Here is a 17,481-nt window from a genome sequence, read left to right on the forward strand (position 1 = left end):
CCTTGTCAAGTGTGTGCTTTTCTTGACATCCTTTCAATCAATTTTTTCTCCTCTGTACACCTGAGGCAGTTTCCGCTTCTTGCAAACCACCTTGGAATTGATTCAAATACCAAAAAGAGTGCTCTTTACTTCCAAATGTATTTTTTTTGACTTGGTAGAGCTAATGCTCAAAAATACAGACACTATCATGCAACTAAGAAAGAAAGAACTTAAGTTGCCTGGTTGTATGTCCTTCATGCGACTAAATCAGCCAACAAGGAAAGAAAAAGATGACTCCCTGTTCTTACTCTGGTCCTTGTTTCAGGACCATTAATTTTCACGAGGTGTTTCATCACCAAAACCAGATGTGTTAATCCTTTTTAAGACAAGTCACAGGGCACAATGGTTGACTATTAGACAAGATAGTCCTCATCTACTCAGCACGCTCAAGTTTGCAGGCATACCACAACCCACACATGGTATAAGCCTAGCATCTGAATTTATGTAACTGTAACTCAAGCATAGCCACATTCAGCACGGCAACATAGATGCTTTCTCAGTGACGTCACGTTTAGGCCTCAACTCCAACTTTCACCATCATCACAGAGCACTGAATGGGAGATGTTCTCTTTCCGAAAACATGTACTTCAGGTATTACAAAACTGATACCAAGATTCTTTGGGGAAAAATAGAAAACTGAACTTGTTGGGATTCTGATTAATTGAAATACGATAAGATCATGTAATCATATGTAAAAATCTTTCAAGAGCTAAAAAGAGCCTTCCTTTAATTAAAATTTGAATTAATTAGAATGGATCTTTTGACTAAAGAGATAGAAGAAAAAAAAAAACCCTTGCTCTGTACTTCTGATGCGTAATCTTTAAATTTCCTTCGGGCATCTGTGCCACACCGCACCAGTGCACTCGGCTGTGCTCTACCAATGACGAAAGCCCCAAGAGTCCAGCTACTCTAAGAGCACATTACCCAGTTCACAAAACATAGATGCTGAATGCCGCTGCCCCAGATCTTGCTCCTGCCAGCCAAAAAAAAAAAAAAAAACACACACACACAAAGAACAAAAAACCCAGAGATAACCCCTTCATTCTTATCAGGAAGAACAGAATTCCAATTTACTAAAAGGAATGAAAGCTTTACAAACAATCCTCCTAAAGGCAAAGACTCTTTGGTCCACTTCCTGCAATCCTGCATTGTATTCCTCTGCCACAGCTGGCTTGATGGCGATTATCCACTGACCACACACTCTCTGCACAGGCATCCCAAACCATAAAGACGACCTGGCTCCAGACATCCCTAGAGCCGCAAGATTTCAATGACATATGGGCCAAATATAAAATCAAACATCCTTCACCATGATGTGTAGAAAGGAGAAAAGGGGAAGAAACGTAAGAGATTTAAAATACTTGGAGCTGCAAATGGCATCCCATGTTTTAAAAACAAAAATTACCCAACAACTGAATAAAGTGGCTGATGCTGCTTTTCTGACCTCTCCATAAGAACGGCTTCCTGGGGCATGTTTCTGTCTTGTCCTCATTCGCAAAGCCGTTAGGATAATTTTGGCTCCAGCTGACCACATGCACCACAGCCTCAAGGAAATGCAGGCCACTTGCACACATGGCACCAGTTCTGTCCTTGTCCCTTCTCCTACACAGCAGTTTCTCTCAGAAGCAAGCAACTGTGGTAAGGAGAACTGGAGTCTACGACCCTAGCATCAGTCACAAGGTGAATTTTGATTAAAACTCTACAAATTCAAAGTCCACATCCATTTAGCTCTCATTGCTATTGTCCAGTGATGTTTACCAGGTGACTTTTTTCTTCAACTAAGCATATATGATGCCCTGAATGCTAAACCATACATAATGCTGACACAAGAGAATTAAAAGTCAATTCTGCAAGTATTGTGTGTTGAGACTTCCTGAGAAAGACATTTTGTCCCACCTGAGGAAACAAAATCAACATTCAACTCATGAATTATTGGCTTGAATTCTGAGTTTAGACAACTATATATTGAGGATATAATGTAGCCTGAAGCTTCATCAGATGCTTGTTACAGTCTGCACCATACTATAACAAGAGTCACTGCTAACTGTATGGTAAACTGTGTTTCCAAATGGGAGCTCAAGATAAAGACCTGGGAGTTGGACCCGCAGCACATCTGCTTCTCTCCTATATTCAACACCACCCACCCAAATAGACCTCCTTGTTTATAAATGTGAAACTTATATATTTATACATCATACAGGAAAACATGCTCAGCATTCACACATTCTTGTCTCTAAGGATGTATTTGTTTCGGAAGTCAGAAAATGAATGTAAAGACTCTTATTTTTCATCATTCTCGCAGAAACTGGACATTTTTTGACTTATCACCAGGGCTGAGAAGATAAAATGACAATAGTGGGTTCTGTCGACAGTTGGCATTATAAACTAGGTGACACCACGATCTGAAGGCCTGGCCAGGGGAAGGGAGGCGGGAGGAATGCTGTCCCTCTCATGACTTCCAGCTTCCCAGCCGGCAGCGCAGCATCACAGGGCTGCTGTCCCGCACACGCGGCAGCTGTGGTAGGCAGCCCCATTAGGGACACAGGGGTGGGGGAACGGCCCTAAACTCCTGTCTGCTTCAGTATTTTCCTTCTTTCCCTGAGGAGATGCACACGCCACCAGGCCCAGACTTCATCACAGCCTTACGAAAGGCACCAAATCCTGATGATCCTGGCTCAGCCACTTCTGTAGCTACGTAACCACAGGTAAACCGCATATTTAATTTTTAGTTTATTCTTCCATAAAATGAAAATGTTAAGAATTGTCTCAAAGATCTTATTATAGAATCAAATGTCATGTGTGTAATTAACATGACCCTGGCACGCAGTGGGTGACCAACAAATAACTATCTGTGTTCTTCTCCACAGACTTTCAGGAAAGATGCAAAGAGAGCTTAGATGTCTCTCTCAGATGTGTTTGTAATCCAGAAGCATTTGGAATTCCATGAGGCTGATAGGATAATGCAGAATTTTGTTGCAGATCCTGCTCCAACCTGGGGTTTCCAGGGCCTTCCGAGTGCTCCAAGGAGTTCTTTTGGAATCTTCCACCTCAAAGTAGCTTCAGCTGTTAGGCACTTGCTTGGAGGGAAAATGGCACTCTCCTTGGCCATTCAACACTGTTCCCTCCCCCTAAAGAAGCTGGTTTATATTTTTGTCCTGACGTCCTGATGCTTCCGAATAATTTATGAGGAATTTGTTCCACTTTTGTGTCAATTCATCTTCATTTTCAATCATGCACATCAATTGCTTTATTGTCTGTCTGTGATGGGACTATTTAGTTATGATTACAAATGCCTAAAATCACTGTCTATATTTATTTGACAGATTTTTTCATAGCCTCCAGTAAAGCCATGACAATAAATAGGATCCCATAGAAGTAACTACGATAGAAGCGTTCTTAAAATATATATGATGAACAATCAAGTATCAACCCTAATGAAAACCACACATGTGGAATAAAACCTGTTTTCAAATTGGGCTATGCCATATTCTCCAAAGGAAAATGAGTGCCAAGAATAATTTTTAACTTATTCTAGAAACGAGAGACACAAAGAACACTTAATCTATCCACTTAAGATCTGTAAACCAAGTTCATCACTTCCCTCTTGGGGATGTTTCAGAAAACTATTGTACTCCTAGGATGCTGGAATAAATGAAAAGATCAATCATTCTGTTCAAAGATGTCCAAACGTAAGACGTTTCTGTGAGCGTTCTTGCTAAAACCATAGCATTTCCTACCTCCTTAAAGTTATCAAAGGCTGATAAGATGATTTCATGCCCGCCTCTGACAAGACAAACGGCTGCCAACAGTTCTAAAACAAGGGCTTTTGTTCTGTCAAAACAAGAAGACAAAAGAAAAACACCAATCAGCGAAAGTGACAGGATGAGTCAGCTGTTCTTCCTTCCCACAGGGATACGAGAATATTAAAATATTTTCCCATGTAGTTTTAAAATATTTACTACGGTGCAGTTACTTTAAGGTGTATTTTCAAGCCTTTGCTGACTGTGCACTGTGGGATCTCGGGCAGCAAATGTGCCCACGTGGTAGTCACTCCCCAGGTTATACATCACTAATGAAAACTAACTCGGGGAGAACAGTCTCTCGGCCCTAGCACTAGGTGACTCAGTTCAAGGTAGCTGAAAACTGTTTAGTGCTCAGATAAAAACAATAGGGAACTTGTGAAAAGGTAGAAAAATCATTGGTTAAATATTTTCTCTGTTTTTACAATCAGAAATATAAGATTTGTACAAGAAGTTCAAAATCGACTGGCATTAGTGATCTTCGCCTCCAATCTGCTCATTTACGGATGGAACCATAAAGATCTACAATGACGTCACAGGTCTATCCGTCCTTTCTTCCTGTGCAGAAGACCTGGCAGGGGCTGGAGCACAGCTGTGCTAATACAGAATATTTTCTCTGACTCAGGGAAATAAAACACGTCTAAAATATTTTTTGGAAGGAGAACCTAGAGACACATCTTAGAAACAAACATCATTGTTTCTTCATCCTTTGGCCACTTTAGTATTTCATCTTTATTCTGGAATAAAATGCATAAAAATGAAATCAAAACAAAGACCACTCTCATACCCCACAGTGTCAACTGTCTGAAGAAAAACGAGTAATGACTTCCCCATAGTGGAAAGCAGAGACTTAGACACCTGGCTACTTAGGTTTCCAATAAACTAAGGAAGAATTGCAAGGTCACAAAAGGTTTAGTCAGGGGAAGTTTGAGAGAATAATTTTCAATATTTAAATAAAACTTCATAGTTTAAAGTGGGCTCCAAATCAGAAAGGACTAATTTATCATCAGATTTTTGAGTTGAATTAGGGTTTTCAGATATTCAGTCTATAGAGAGGCATCTGATGAAAGAGAATTATATATCTGTAATACCAAGAGAATGGAAAACACAGAATAACTAACACTGATGAAGGCAGGCTTCTAGAGGGAATCTGATGTGAATAATTCAGGATGCTGGTATTTATAGAAAGTGAATGTAAAAGGTTATCTACATGCACAGTTATTTGTGGTTTTTGTTTGTTTCTTTGGTAATTAAAGCTGCATAAATAGGAGCAGTAAATAAAGTATAGACGAGGGATCATGGTTTTAGATAGCTTTCAGCATTAACTGGTGTAGCTAAATTCTGTATCTAGACTCTCCCAACAACCTGATTCTCATTAAATTTAGCAGCAAGGATGTGAGAGCCAGGCCTTGCAAGGAATGAAAACTGGAAGAGACCAGTGAATCACTGGAGTTATCCCCAACTGCTCAACTCTGCCACACGTGACAACACCACTTGGCTGGAAGAAAGAGGGCCACACACAAAAGTTTATAGCCAAACTTATTTCAGAGACTCACACTTGAAGACCTCTAAAATCCAACTTGGTGAGGTGCTGACCAGGTGTTGGTTTTCCCTAGTTAGCTTTAGACACGCACATTACCAAGGAGGCTTACCTGGGATTCTTGTTGTTCAAGCTTAGTGCAATCTCGTTGACAGCGTGTGGATGAGACATGACCATGTTGAAACCATACTGAAATGTGACAAACAAAACAAAGCATTAGGAGACTGTAAATGTTTATCAAAAATCAAAACTCTTGAAGTTTCTACCTAATATAACTCACATCTTCATGAATGCAGATGTGTCATCATGTCTGTCTCTAAAAATGTCATGAATGATGCCACTATCAAGGGATCAATCGTTGGCAAGAATGAACCACATGTCTGTTTATTTAAATGGTGAAAAACCTCTAGCCAGTGATTCTCAACCTTGGCTGCTCATTAAAATGACCTGAAGGACTATACAAAACAAAGCACTGACTGATTTTCTAAGAGCCACCTCAGCTCAATTTATTCTGAATCCCCCTGACAGGGCCCTGGCATCTGAATTTTATTTAAGCCTTCAGTTGACCTCATTGTGCAGCTAGGGTCTACTCCCTTCCTTAGGCAATGCCTACCAGATCCCACAGGGTAGAAAAACTTGCCCTGCTCTGGGGAATGTTGCCTAACCCTTCCACACAAAGAAATTCAATAACAGGCTCAACAATAATTCTTGATTCTGCTGAGTTGAATTGTTCTTTCTCTCTCAAAACCATTCTCTGGTCATGACCTTATTTCCCCACACAAAGAAAAAATATAAACCGTCAGAAAAAACTTCCAAAGCTCCCTCCACATCAGTTCACCCATACAGATCTATGGCTGGCTTCCTCCCCTCTTCCTCAAGGTGAACTCACTCCTGCTCTGATCTAAGGACAACCCCTCCACTGGAGTCCTTGATCATACTCCTTTTCACCAGAAATAATCCTATTCTTCTCTCCCCTGTCTACTGATGAATTTCCATTGACATAAAAACAAGCTGCAAATTCTCTTATCTTAAATAACAATCAAAAATCTCTGGGGATACTAAAGTGTCCAGCTACTGCCTCTCATTTCCCTGCCATCTGTACAGTCCAAACACTCGCAGCCTGTAATTCCTCTCCTCCCACTGGTTCTTGAAACCACTCCAGTGAGCCATTCCATCCTCACCACTCCAGTGACACTATTCTTGCCAAGACCATGAGTGTCGCATACTTCACTCAAAGCCAATGGCCAGTTTCCACTCCTCATCATGGGTGGCTCAGCAGGGGTGTTTGACACAACTGAGCACTCCTTTCTTGGACCATTTCACTTGGTTCCTACCACTCTGGCTACTTCTCTGGCTCTCTAGCCAATTTTTCCTCATCTTCCTGGCATTTAAACAGAGTGCCCAGGTTCCTGTTTTGGACCCCTTTACTTCTCTGTCTTCCCCTATTGATAGCATTCATCCTTCTTTGTATGTTGTCTTTATGCTAACTACTCCCAAGTGTGTATCTCCAGTCTAGACCTCCACCTTGAAGTCCATACTGGCATATCTGAATACTCATTTGAGATCACTGTTTGGATGCTAGTAGGCATCTCAAAGTTAAACTACCTGAAACAGAATTCCTAATCCTCCACTCTGCGCATCTGCAGCATTCTCTATCGTGGTGCATAGCAACACCATCTCACAGGTACGCGACAAAAACCGGTGCCAGCCTCTGCTCCTGAACATCTCCCTCACCACATCTTCAAGGCAAATACCAGAATACGGCAGCCTCTCACCCTTTCTGCTTCCATACTCCTGATCACCACCTCTGTTTTCCTTAACTCTTCTTGCCTCTGCCCTCTAAGGTCCATTCTAAACACAGAAGCCATAGTGTGCACAGTAAATTTCAAGTGTCAGATCACGTCCTTAGAACCCCTCAACAAACTTTCAATCATAATAAATCCAATGTCCTTTTTTTTGGCCTGTAAAGTCAGGATTTCCTGTTACCTTTGACTTCACCTTCTATTCTTCTCTTAGTCATGGTGATCCAGCCAGTCTAGCCTCACGCCTAGACCTTGGCCAGCTCAGACTCATTCCTGCCTCAGGGCTTTTGCACTTGTCCTTCTCTCTGCCTAGAATCTTCTTTCCACAATACCCTTTCACTTTTCCTCTGACTCAGCTGCTACTACATATTATCTTCTCAGTGGCACTTTTCTGGTTGGTCTACTTAAAATGCCACACACTCTTTTGGCACCTCCTATTCCTATTTTCAGATTATCTTTTCTACAGTACATGGTAATGGTTCTCTGGGTTGAAATCTTGACGCTACCACTTATTAGCTAGATGATTTGTGGCAAATTATTCAACTTCTCTGTGACTAAGCTTCTCAGCAGTAAAATGGAGAGTAATATTACCAATCTCACAGGAATGTTGTGAGGCATACATGAGCTGAAAGGTTTAAAAGCACGGGAGCTGTAAAACGCACCACGGAAGTAGAGCCTTTCACTGCATTTCATTGCCATTATTATCTAGAACACTATGTATTGTACCACTGCATTTGCTTATCATCTGTCTCCCATCACCTAGAAAATAAATTCCCTAGGGTGCTTACTGAGTACTTAGAACACGGTGTGTGTTAAAGCCCAAAAACTACTAATGGAAAGAAAAACAAATGTATGTTTTCCTTTTTACATTCAGGTCAGCACCTTTTTTTATTTAAGATTTATTTATTTATTTGAAAGGCACAGCCACAGATAGAAGAGAGATCTTTCATCTGCAAGTTCACCCCTAAAACAGCAGCAACGACCAGAGTTGAGCTGGTCCAAAGCCAGGAGCCGGGAGCTACCTCCAGGTCTCCCACATGGGTGGAGGGACCTAAGCACTTCGGCTGTCCTCTACTGCCTTCCCAGGCACATCAGCAGGGAGCAGTACTGGAAATGGGGCAGCCAGGACTCAAACCAGCACCCATATGAGATGCCAGCCTCGCGGGTGGCAGTCTCATCTGCTACGCCACAGTGCTAGCCTCCAGTTCGGTGCCCTTATGTTGGATGTGAAGGCTAATATCAACCCTCTAACTGTATATTTACTGTCCATTTCTACTTGCAGCATCACATCAATGGAAATAAAATTCCATTTTTCTATCTAAATTCCATTCTTCTAAAACTCTTACCCCTAATTTGCTTACCCAACTGCACCTATGATCCTGTCAGTTCACCTGATATACTCCAGCCTCTGACTTCTACTTTACTGTTAGAATGAATCCACCAAACAAGCTCCAGGGTTTTTCAGCCTACATACAATCCAGCATACAATCAACAGAGGAAGCAATCTGCATTTTTAACAACAATCTTCCAGGAACTTCTTGGAAATATTAGGAATCACTGAGTCCAAAGACATGAACTGCACTGTTCTGCCTGTTCACCATACATCCCGTTGAGAACCGTGAGCCACCCACAGTGCTAGTCAGCTCAGTCCAGTATCCTCCAGTTGTCCTATTACTGCCCATACTAGACACTTACTCTGTCTTTAATGTCACAAATGTTTACCAAGTAACCTGGGCAAGTTTATTGCTGTAGGAGAAAAATATCTTTCCTTTAAATACATTGTAAAGTATGAGTGCTAATTAAAACACTGGACAACGGGGCCGGGGTTGTGGCATAACAGGTTAAACTGCCTACAATGTCGGCATCCCATGTGGACACCAGTTTGAGTCCTGGCTACTCCATTTCTGATTCAGCTCCCTGCTAACGCACCCAAGAAAGCAGCAGAAGATGGCCCAAGCCCTTGGGCCCCTGCACTCACATGGGAGTCTCAGACAAAGCTCCTGGCTGCTGTCTGACCCAGCTCTGGACTTTGCGGCCATTTGGGGAATGATCCAGCAGATGGAAGATCTCTCTCTGCTGTATCCCATAACTCCCATAACTCTGCCTTTCAAATAAATAAAATGAAAATTAAAATACTGGGCAATGAATTAAAATTTTGAGTATTGCAATGAACTAGACCTTTCTTTTTCAGCAGAATCTCATTAAATCCCGATATATACTTCAAATAGAAATATTGCAAAGAAATCAAAGGGAACAAAATCTAAGGCTAATTAATTCAGATATTTTTAAAGGACCAGAAGCACAAACATACCTGATAATTCATGATGGCACGTAAACACATGATACAGACATGAACATCATCTTTCTTACTCACTAATCTTGAATTTTTCAGGGTTCTTCTGCTTGGCAAAGTATTATATCTATAAACAAAAAGGGAAACATCTATAAAATGAGACATTACTTTCTCAGCATAGGCACATGCACTTAAGGACACAGTTCTTGACCTACACCCAAATAAGGACTGCAGATCAAAACCACCATCAGCAAATCCATCATCACAAAGCTATTGCTGTGGACAGAAGCCCACATGTTTCTGTGTACTGGTCACCATCTCCAAAGGCCAGGGACAGTGAAAGTCAACCATACTCAGAGTACATAACAAATCAGACTATACATTAGATTTAGCAATAATCCCAGACACCTTATCAGCAGGCTAAACTAGATGTGCAGAGGTGATCCAAGACAACATGCACATAGACTGCACCTCCAACAAACTAGCGACGCAGTGAAAACATAGACCTAGACCTAGTGAAACCTACACCTCCAACTACTTGGCCAGACTTTCACTGCATCTTCTCACAACTGCTCTCCAAAGTCCTTCTTTGGCATTAAAACCTAGGCAACACTGTACCTTAGCAACTTTAATTTCAGCCTATAATATTAGATCCCGAAAAGTTAATAAGATGCAAATGCTTCAACATCCTGACCCCTGACCTAATGTTTGATCCAATATGCTGATATTTAAAGGGTTGATGTGTCAGTATGTTAGTGTTAGCATTAATTCCATAGCTCCTACATCTCCAAGCTGCCTTCCTCCTTTCTGTAGATTTATCAAAACCTGCAAGAAGTAATTAACTGGCCAGGTAATGTGATGCACGTAGAAAAGATGACAGCACTGACAGCTCTGATATGAACTCGAAGTTAATGCCCCTGAGCAGTAACACAGATGAGCCTTCTCTGCAACTCCAAGCCTACAGCAAAAGCAAATTTCAAAACCTTCAACTATGTTCTTGTAAAGGGAGTCAGCGGCATAATAAATGTTCCACAAAATCAGATAAGGCCTCGTTAATTAAAAAAATTAAGCACAGTATGAGTAATACTGACAGCTTTCAAAAGTTCCAAAGCCGCCGGAGAGGCGTTGAAAACTGAAGTTTTCAAAAAGACCACTGAACACAAAAAGGTGATTATTTCACATAAGCCTGCAACTGAACTGAATAAATTTTTGAAAGTCTTCTCAATAAGCCAATTGTCTCAGTGAACCTGAAAAAACCTGAGTTTCCTAACAGGAATTATAAGAACGTGGCTTCATTCAAGGATTTCCTGCTTTCTGCGCACTTGGAAATAATATTTCACCAAAAGAAGTTGGCCTCATTCAGTTCTGAATGCAAAAACAATGAAGTTGAGTTTAGGAAACAAATTCAGATTTTGGTGTTAGTAAGCCCAATTTCAACAGCTAACACACAACTATAAATTGCGCTACTGCTCCACTGCCCCAGCCTCAGCACGGTGCTGGCACATTCCGTGGAGGTCTCCGAGAGGCTGGTGCAACTTCCAACAATAAACACAGCATCGGCCTGACCCAATCAATGGTAGTCTACACCTGAACTTCTTTCCCTTCCTCTACCTTTAGTTTACTTTAATCTCAGTTTTGTATTTCTTTAATGGAATCACTTGTTAACCATATACAACACTTGATTAGAGAGTTTTCATTTTCAACCAAGAGCAATTGATATAGTGTACAACAAAGTCATTAAGTTTAAAAAAAGTCTTATCAGTGGAATCAATTTTTTTTTGTGAAATTATAGTCATGTGTAGCACCGATTGCAGAAGACCAAAATAAACCACTCTATAAGATGACTTAAGATTACTCTACACAGTCCCATTATTTCTGCCTGACTTTTCAAATAAATTTTAATAATTCCATCAAGCAGACCAATCTTATGCATTTAACAGTACTTTCTAAGAAACAAAGTGGCAGCACACTACTTCCCTGTATTTATTAATCCATCTCTTAATCTATATTGTTAAGTTTCTTTGTAAGAAGCTGAAGTATCTTTGTTACTGTTTTTTAAACTGTGAAAAACCCAACAGGGGCTGGTGTTGTGGCAGAGAAGGTTAAGCTGTAGCCTGTGACAGCAGCATCCCATACGGGGGCCTGTTTTGAGTCCTGACTACTCCACTTTCGATCCAGCTTTCTGCTAACGTGTCTGGGAAAGCAGCAGAAGGTCCAAGTACCTGGGCCGATGCACCAAAATGGGAGAATGAGATGAAGTTCCTGGCTTCAGCCTGGGCCAGCCCTGGCCGTTGTGGCCATTCGGGGAGCGAACTGATGGATGGAAAATCTATCTGTGTGTGTTTGTCTGTCTGTATTTCTCTTTGCAACTCTGCCTTTCAAGTAAATAAATGTTAAACAATAAAAATTAATTAGAATAATATTATATTTACCAAATTTAAAATGTTTATATTCGTAGTTAATATCAAATATATTTATTCTGGGTCAGCATTTAAAATACATTTAATATGACATATCACGCACATATTTATTACTATTGGAGTTTAGAAAATATGAGATGTCAAAAAATGAGCATTCTAATAATGTTATCTATGTTTACAAACAAAAGAGACATATATCTTAAAATGTTTGGTATTTGTCTTAAAAGTTACTTTCTGGCTTCAGATCGGCGCAGCTCTGGCCATTGCGGTCATCTGGGGAGTGAACCAGCAGATGGAAGACCTCTCTCTCTGTCTCTACCTCTCTCTGTAACTCTTTCAAATAAATAAAATAAATCTTTTTTTTAAAGAAAAGTTACTTTCTCCATATTTTTGGCTTGTATAAATAGGAGGGGCTGGCACTGTGGTACAGTGGGTAAAATCACTGCCTGCAGTGCTGGCATACCATGTGGGCTCTGCTTCAAGTCCCTGCTGCTTCCACTTCTTTTGTTTCTTTTTTTTTTAAAGACTTATTTTATTTATTTGAAAGAGTTAGAGAGAAGTAGAGACAGAGAGAGGTCTTCCATCCGCTGGTTCACTCCCAAGATGGCCGGAGCTTCTTCCAGGTCTCTCACGCGGGTGCAGGGGCCCAAGAACTTGGGCCATCTTCTACTGCCATCCCAGGCCATAGCAGAGAGCTGGATGGGAAGAGGAGCAGCCAGGACTAGAACCAGCGCCCATATGGAAGGCCGGCACCTCAGGCCAGGGCTTTAACCCATTGCAGCACAGCACCGGTCCCTGCTGCTCCACTTCTGATCCAACTCCCTGGTGATGTGCCTGGGAAAGCAGCGGATGATGATCCAGATCCTTCGACCCTCTGTACCCACGTGGGGGACCGGGAGGAAGCTTCTGGCTCCTGGCTCTGGATCGGCCCAGCTGATGGAAGACTTCTCTCTCTCTGCCTCTGCCTCTCTGTAGCTCTGCCTTTCAAACAAATAATATTTTAAAAAACAAAACTAAAACTAAAAAAGAGTAGGAATAAAAGACAATATTTAAAATCACAGCATTACCACAGAAATCCCACTATCACAAACAGTAACAACAATAATAAAAACCATAGTGCTGATGGCTAAAGAAGATCTAGCATCTACTCCAATTCTTTTTTTTTTTTTTTTGTAAGATTTTATTTATTTGAGAGGTAGAATTACAAACAGTGAGAGGAAGAGGCAGAGAGAAAGGTCTTCCTTCCGTTGGTTCACCCTCCAAATAGCCGCAACAGCCAGAGCTGGGCTGATCCGAAGCCAGGAGCCAGGTGCCTCTTCCCAGTCTCCCACGTGGGTGCAGGAGCCCAAGCATTTGGGCCATCTTCTTCTGCTTTCCCAGGCCATAGCAGAGAGCTGGATTGGAAGAGGAAGGGCTGGGACCAGAACTGGTGCCCACATGGGATGCCGGCGCCACAGGCGGAGGTTTAACCTACTGCGCTGGCCCTCCAATTCTCTCTTGACACAGGTAAAAACTGCAAGTCCAAGTAATAAGCAAGCAGCAACATGAGACAAGAACAATCCCTGTCTCCTCACTAGGATTCAGGGCAGTCACATTCTATATGTTGCTTCTGAACCTGCTCAAGGCCAATGTATTGGATTATCGCAAGAAAAATGTACTGTCCACAGCCTTCTATGCCGGCTAGTCCATCCACAAATGTTTGTGTTCTGTTATTCTGACAACACTTTCTACTTCAGTCCTGTACAGATGTTATTTCCAACCCTCAATAATAAATTCACTCTGCAGGATTGAGGCTTTGTCAACTAGAGCAGTATCCAAGCAGGAGCTGCAGAACACAGGACTGGTCCACTTGGCAGGCTATGTTTGGTTTCAAATTCTTATCCTATACATCACCTGTCAGGAAAACAAGGATGCTTTGTAACACAACAAGGAATTTTATTCTATTCTCATTCTGAAAGGATTTCCTCCCATTAAACAAATATATCCTGACCAACATTATGACTCAATATCATGACTCAGGACTCAATTTAGGATCACCTTAAATCTACAAGGCTAGATTTTAGGGACTGTACTGTAGGGTTAGCATGGACATTAAGCCATTCTCCAGCCTGTACATTTTATTGAATTTGACAACCTTTGTAATTAGATATTTGGTATATTTGCTTTAATTACCAACTGAGTAAATCACTTTTGTGAGGGAGGGCAGGTTTTAAATTCAAGTCCAATATATGATATTGATATTATCTAATAACCACTTTTCTGTGAAGATGTTTTTAGTAGATCCCCCAAGTTGACCCTAAAATGCCATCAGAATTAGTATAACTATTCACTGGTCACTCTACCACACAGGGACACCTAGACAAAGTGGGCAACCTATAGGAGATGGCACCTGGTGTTCTCCATCAGCTACAGGAAATCAAAGCGAATCTTGGTTAAGCCCCCAAAGTTCATCTTAGTAAGCACCTACTGTGTATGCTGAATTCTGTTAAACACTAAGGGAAAATGAAAGCCACTGCTTCTGCTCTTGAGGGCCGACTGTGAAAAACAGCTTCCACAGCTGATGGATGAGGGAGACTGATGAGAGCCACATAACCACACCAAGCATTAGGAGTTACGCAGGTTCATTGAGGGTCAGACTGTCACGCAACACTCTGTCACCACTTACAAATTCAAACAGCCCAGTAGTAGTAGTTCTAAGGTTCCATAGTAGTTGTAACAAGGTGCTGTTGCCTGATCATGTTAACACAAGTACATGATTCAACAATGTGCACAACTTTTTTTTTTTTAAAGATTTTATTTGAGAGATAGACTTAGAGACAGTGAGAGGGAGAGACAGAGAGGAAGATCTTCCATTCGCTGGTTCACCCCCCAAATGGCTGCAACGGCCAGAACTGCACCTATCCGCAACCAGGAGCCAAGGACTTCTTCTGGGTCTCCCACGTGAGTGCAGGGGCCCAAGTTCTTGGGCCATCTTCTACTGCTTTCCCAGACTATAGCAGGGATACAGATTGCAAGAGGAGCAGCTGGGACTAGAACCTAAGTCCACGTGGGCTGCTGGCACCACAGGTGGAGGATCAACCTACTATGCCACAGCACAGGCCCCACGACTTTTGAAATGGTAAATAAGGCAGCCTGCATCCAGGTCTGTTATGGCCCTTTAGACTACACTCCCTTTTTCTTTCACAAGCACTGACCATCCTAGCTTGACTACTTAAATAAACTCTTCACAAAGACCTGAGCTTTACAAGGATTAGGATGGTGACTCAGCAGGAGGTATGGGTGCCTCTGTGGTAAACCAATACTCTTGGCACGTGTTCTCTTACAGAATTACATAAAGTGAAACTGATTACTGCAATGCTTTCTTCCTGAAACTTATTATAAAACAGACTTTCTGAGCAGAGCCAAATTGGAGACTGTCTCTCCAATTCACGGAATGTTTTAGAAGCGCCAGCAAGAAGCGTCAGCATCAGTTTCTCTCAGGGCTAACTGAGGCAAATGAGCTTCACTTAGTCCTGTCCCATGTAGTGTGAGCCACACTCTGTCAACAGCTATGGTGCAGGCTTCCTTCACTGAGCTTTGTGAAATCGGCCTCTGTGACAATGCACTCTCCTGGGTCCTCTTTCTCTTCCCCGTTAGTTCTCGAATCTCAACTCATAGTTTAATCCGTGGGGCTCGGAAGTTTGCTCAGACAACAATCTGCTCCCTCCAGGGGCTGCCAGGGTGCCCTTGTGCAGCTTTTGCTTTTCAAGGTCACTGCGGAACTGGAAAGGGAAGGCTGGGAACTGAGTAAGTCAAAATGCCACGAAGCTTGCTGTTCTGAGACTCCATCATCTTTCTGGAGCAGATGCTCCCCAGATCGCTCTAGGACTTTCATTTCCAGAGTCCTGAGAAAGTTTACCCTAGCTGTTTTTGCCAGTTTTCTGATCATGTTTCTGGATGAGAGCATTTTCCGATGTCCTCACTCAGCCATGATCACTGGCATCCCCTGTCTCTGAGAGATCACTTCCTGCCCAGCCTGTTGGGCTGAAGTATATCAGTTCTTTCAAGTCGATGGAAACAGGTATAGGAGGTCCTGGGACAGTTACGTCCCTGGTGACTTGAGGCAGGTTCCCTGAGATAGGAAGATTAGAGAGAACTCCCTCAGATCCCAAAGGGAAAACCGAAAATGAGATATATGGGGCAGGCGGTTGGGAACTGCGACTCAACCTCTGGCCCGCTGGGACTAATTATTTCCTGCCACCCTGCGCACCTTGTTCCTCGCAGGCTGGCAAGCAGAGCTGTGTGTCTCTCCATGCCTGAACACATAAGATGGGATTCCAATAGGCAGCAAACAGCCCTGGGTTGAATTTTTGGAGCTCCTGCAATTTGTAAGGATTGTTGGAGTGGTTTTTAGTAGGAAAACTGACATCACCAAATGTCTCAGGGCCTTTTCTAGTATCAACCTCAAGAGCTGTCTGCTATTTTCCCAAGCTCTGAACTAAAATTCTCAATATTTCCTAGTATTCTAATATGAGATCCTGTGTTGGAATAGTGAGTAATAAGAATACATAACATTCTGTGATTATAAAAAGATACAAAATTGATGTAAGATTAAAATCTAATTCTTTGCACATTTATGTTAGTTTTAGGCACATACCAATGGTTATATATACAGGAAATAATAATAATAAAGTTATAAGTAGATGGTAGTATGAGTGGTAGGCATAAAAAACTATAAAAAAAATCCTTAAAGAAGCCAATATAGAGGAGTTACTGTTTAGGATTACGATGACAACTGCTACCTGAGCCACCTACTTCATGCTTGGCCATGAGTCTGCCTTGTAGCACATATTGAGTACCGACACCTATGCAGAAGCTGTGGCAGGTGCCACGGTGAAAAGTGTTTATATTCAGAAAGACCTTCAGAATGATTGACTAGTGAGCTCCAACCAGGCAATCAAAACCTCAATTTTTTTGACTCAAGAATGCAAAAGGTAAGGTCAGCAAAGAAAATCCAGAAAAGTCAATCTCTTGCATTTGCTTAACTACAGATTAGAAACTAAGAAACTTCAGGCCGGCGCCGCGGCTCACTAGGCTAATCCTCCGCCTAGCGGCGCCGGCACACCGGGTTCTAGTCCCGGTAGGGGCGCCGGATTCTGTCCCGGTTGCCCCTCTTCCAGGCCAGCCCTCTGCTGTGGCCAGGGAGTGCAGTGGAGGATGCCCCAGGTGCTTGGGCCCTGCACCCCATGGGAGACCAGGAAAAGTACCTGGCTCCTGGCTCCTGCCATCGGATCAGCGCGGTGCGCCGGCCACAACGCGCTGGCCGCGGCGGCCATTGGAGGGTGAACCAACGGCAAAGGAAGATTTCTCTCTGTCTCTCTCTCTCTCCCTGTCCACTCTGCCTGTCAAAAAAAAAAAAAAAAAAAAAAAAAAAAAAGAAACTAAGAAACTTCTCTTGCTAGGTTAAGTGTTCACAGCCTGAATTTTTTATATATATACATGTATATATATATATAAAATATATGTTATATATTTATTATGTTAATGTTAATATATTATATATTAATATATTATACATATTATATATTATTTTTATATATATTATATA

The 17,481-nt window shown here is 41.9% G+C and overlaps 1 protein-coding gene across 10 annotated transcripts in view; it reads right to left on the minus strand.

Annotated features, from left to right (window-relative positions):
• Positions 1–17,481, minus strand: part of FMNL2 (formin like 2) — a 337,175-nt gene that overhangs the window by 67,348 nt on the left and 252,346 nt on the right. For all 10 annotated transcript variants that reach the window (XM_051849554.3, XM_051849553.3, XM_051849548.3 and 7 more), the window contains 3 exons: positions 9,493–9,601; positions 5,492–5,568; positions 3,777–3,870 (listed from right to left, as the gene is read on the minus strand). In XM_051849554.3, the coding sequence (XP_051705514.1) occupies positions 3,777–3,870; positions 5,492–5,568; positions 9,493–9,601 (280 nt within the window). The remainder of the gene's footprint in view (positions 1–3,776; positions 3,871–5,491; positions 5,569–9,492; positions 9,602–17,481) is intronic.

This window comes from Oryctolagus cuniculus, chromosome 3 (assembly GCF_051225735.1).
Source record: "Oryctolagus cuniculus isolate XC-2025 breed Fujian yellow rabbit chromosome 3, ASM5122573v1, whole genome shotgun sequence".
In the NCBI taxonomy this organism is placed as follows: domain Eukaryota; kingdom Metazoa; phylum Chordata; class Mammalia; order Lagomorpha; family Leporidae; genus Oryctolagus; species Oryctolagus cuniculus.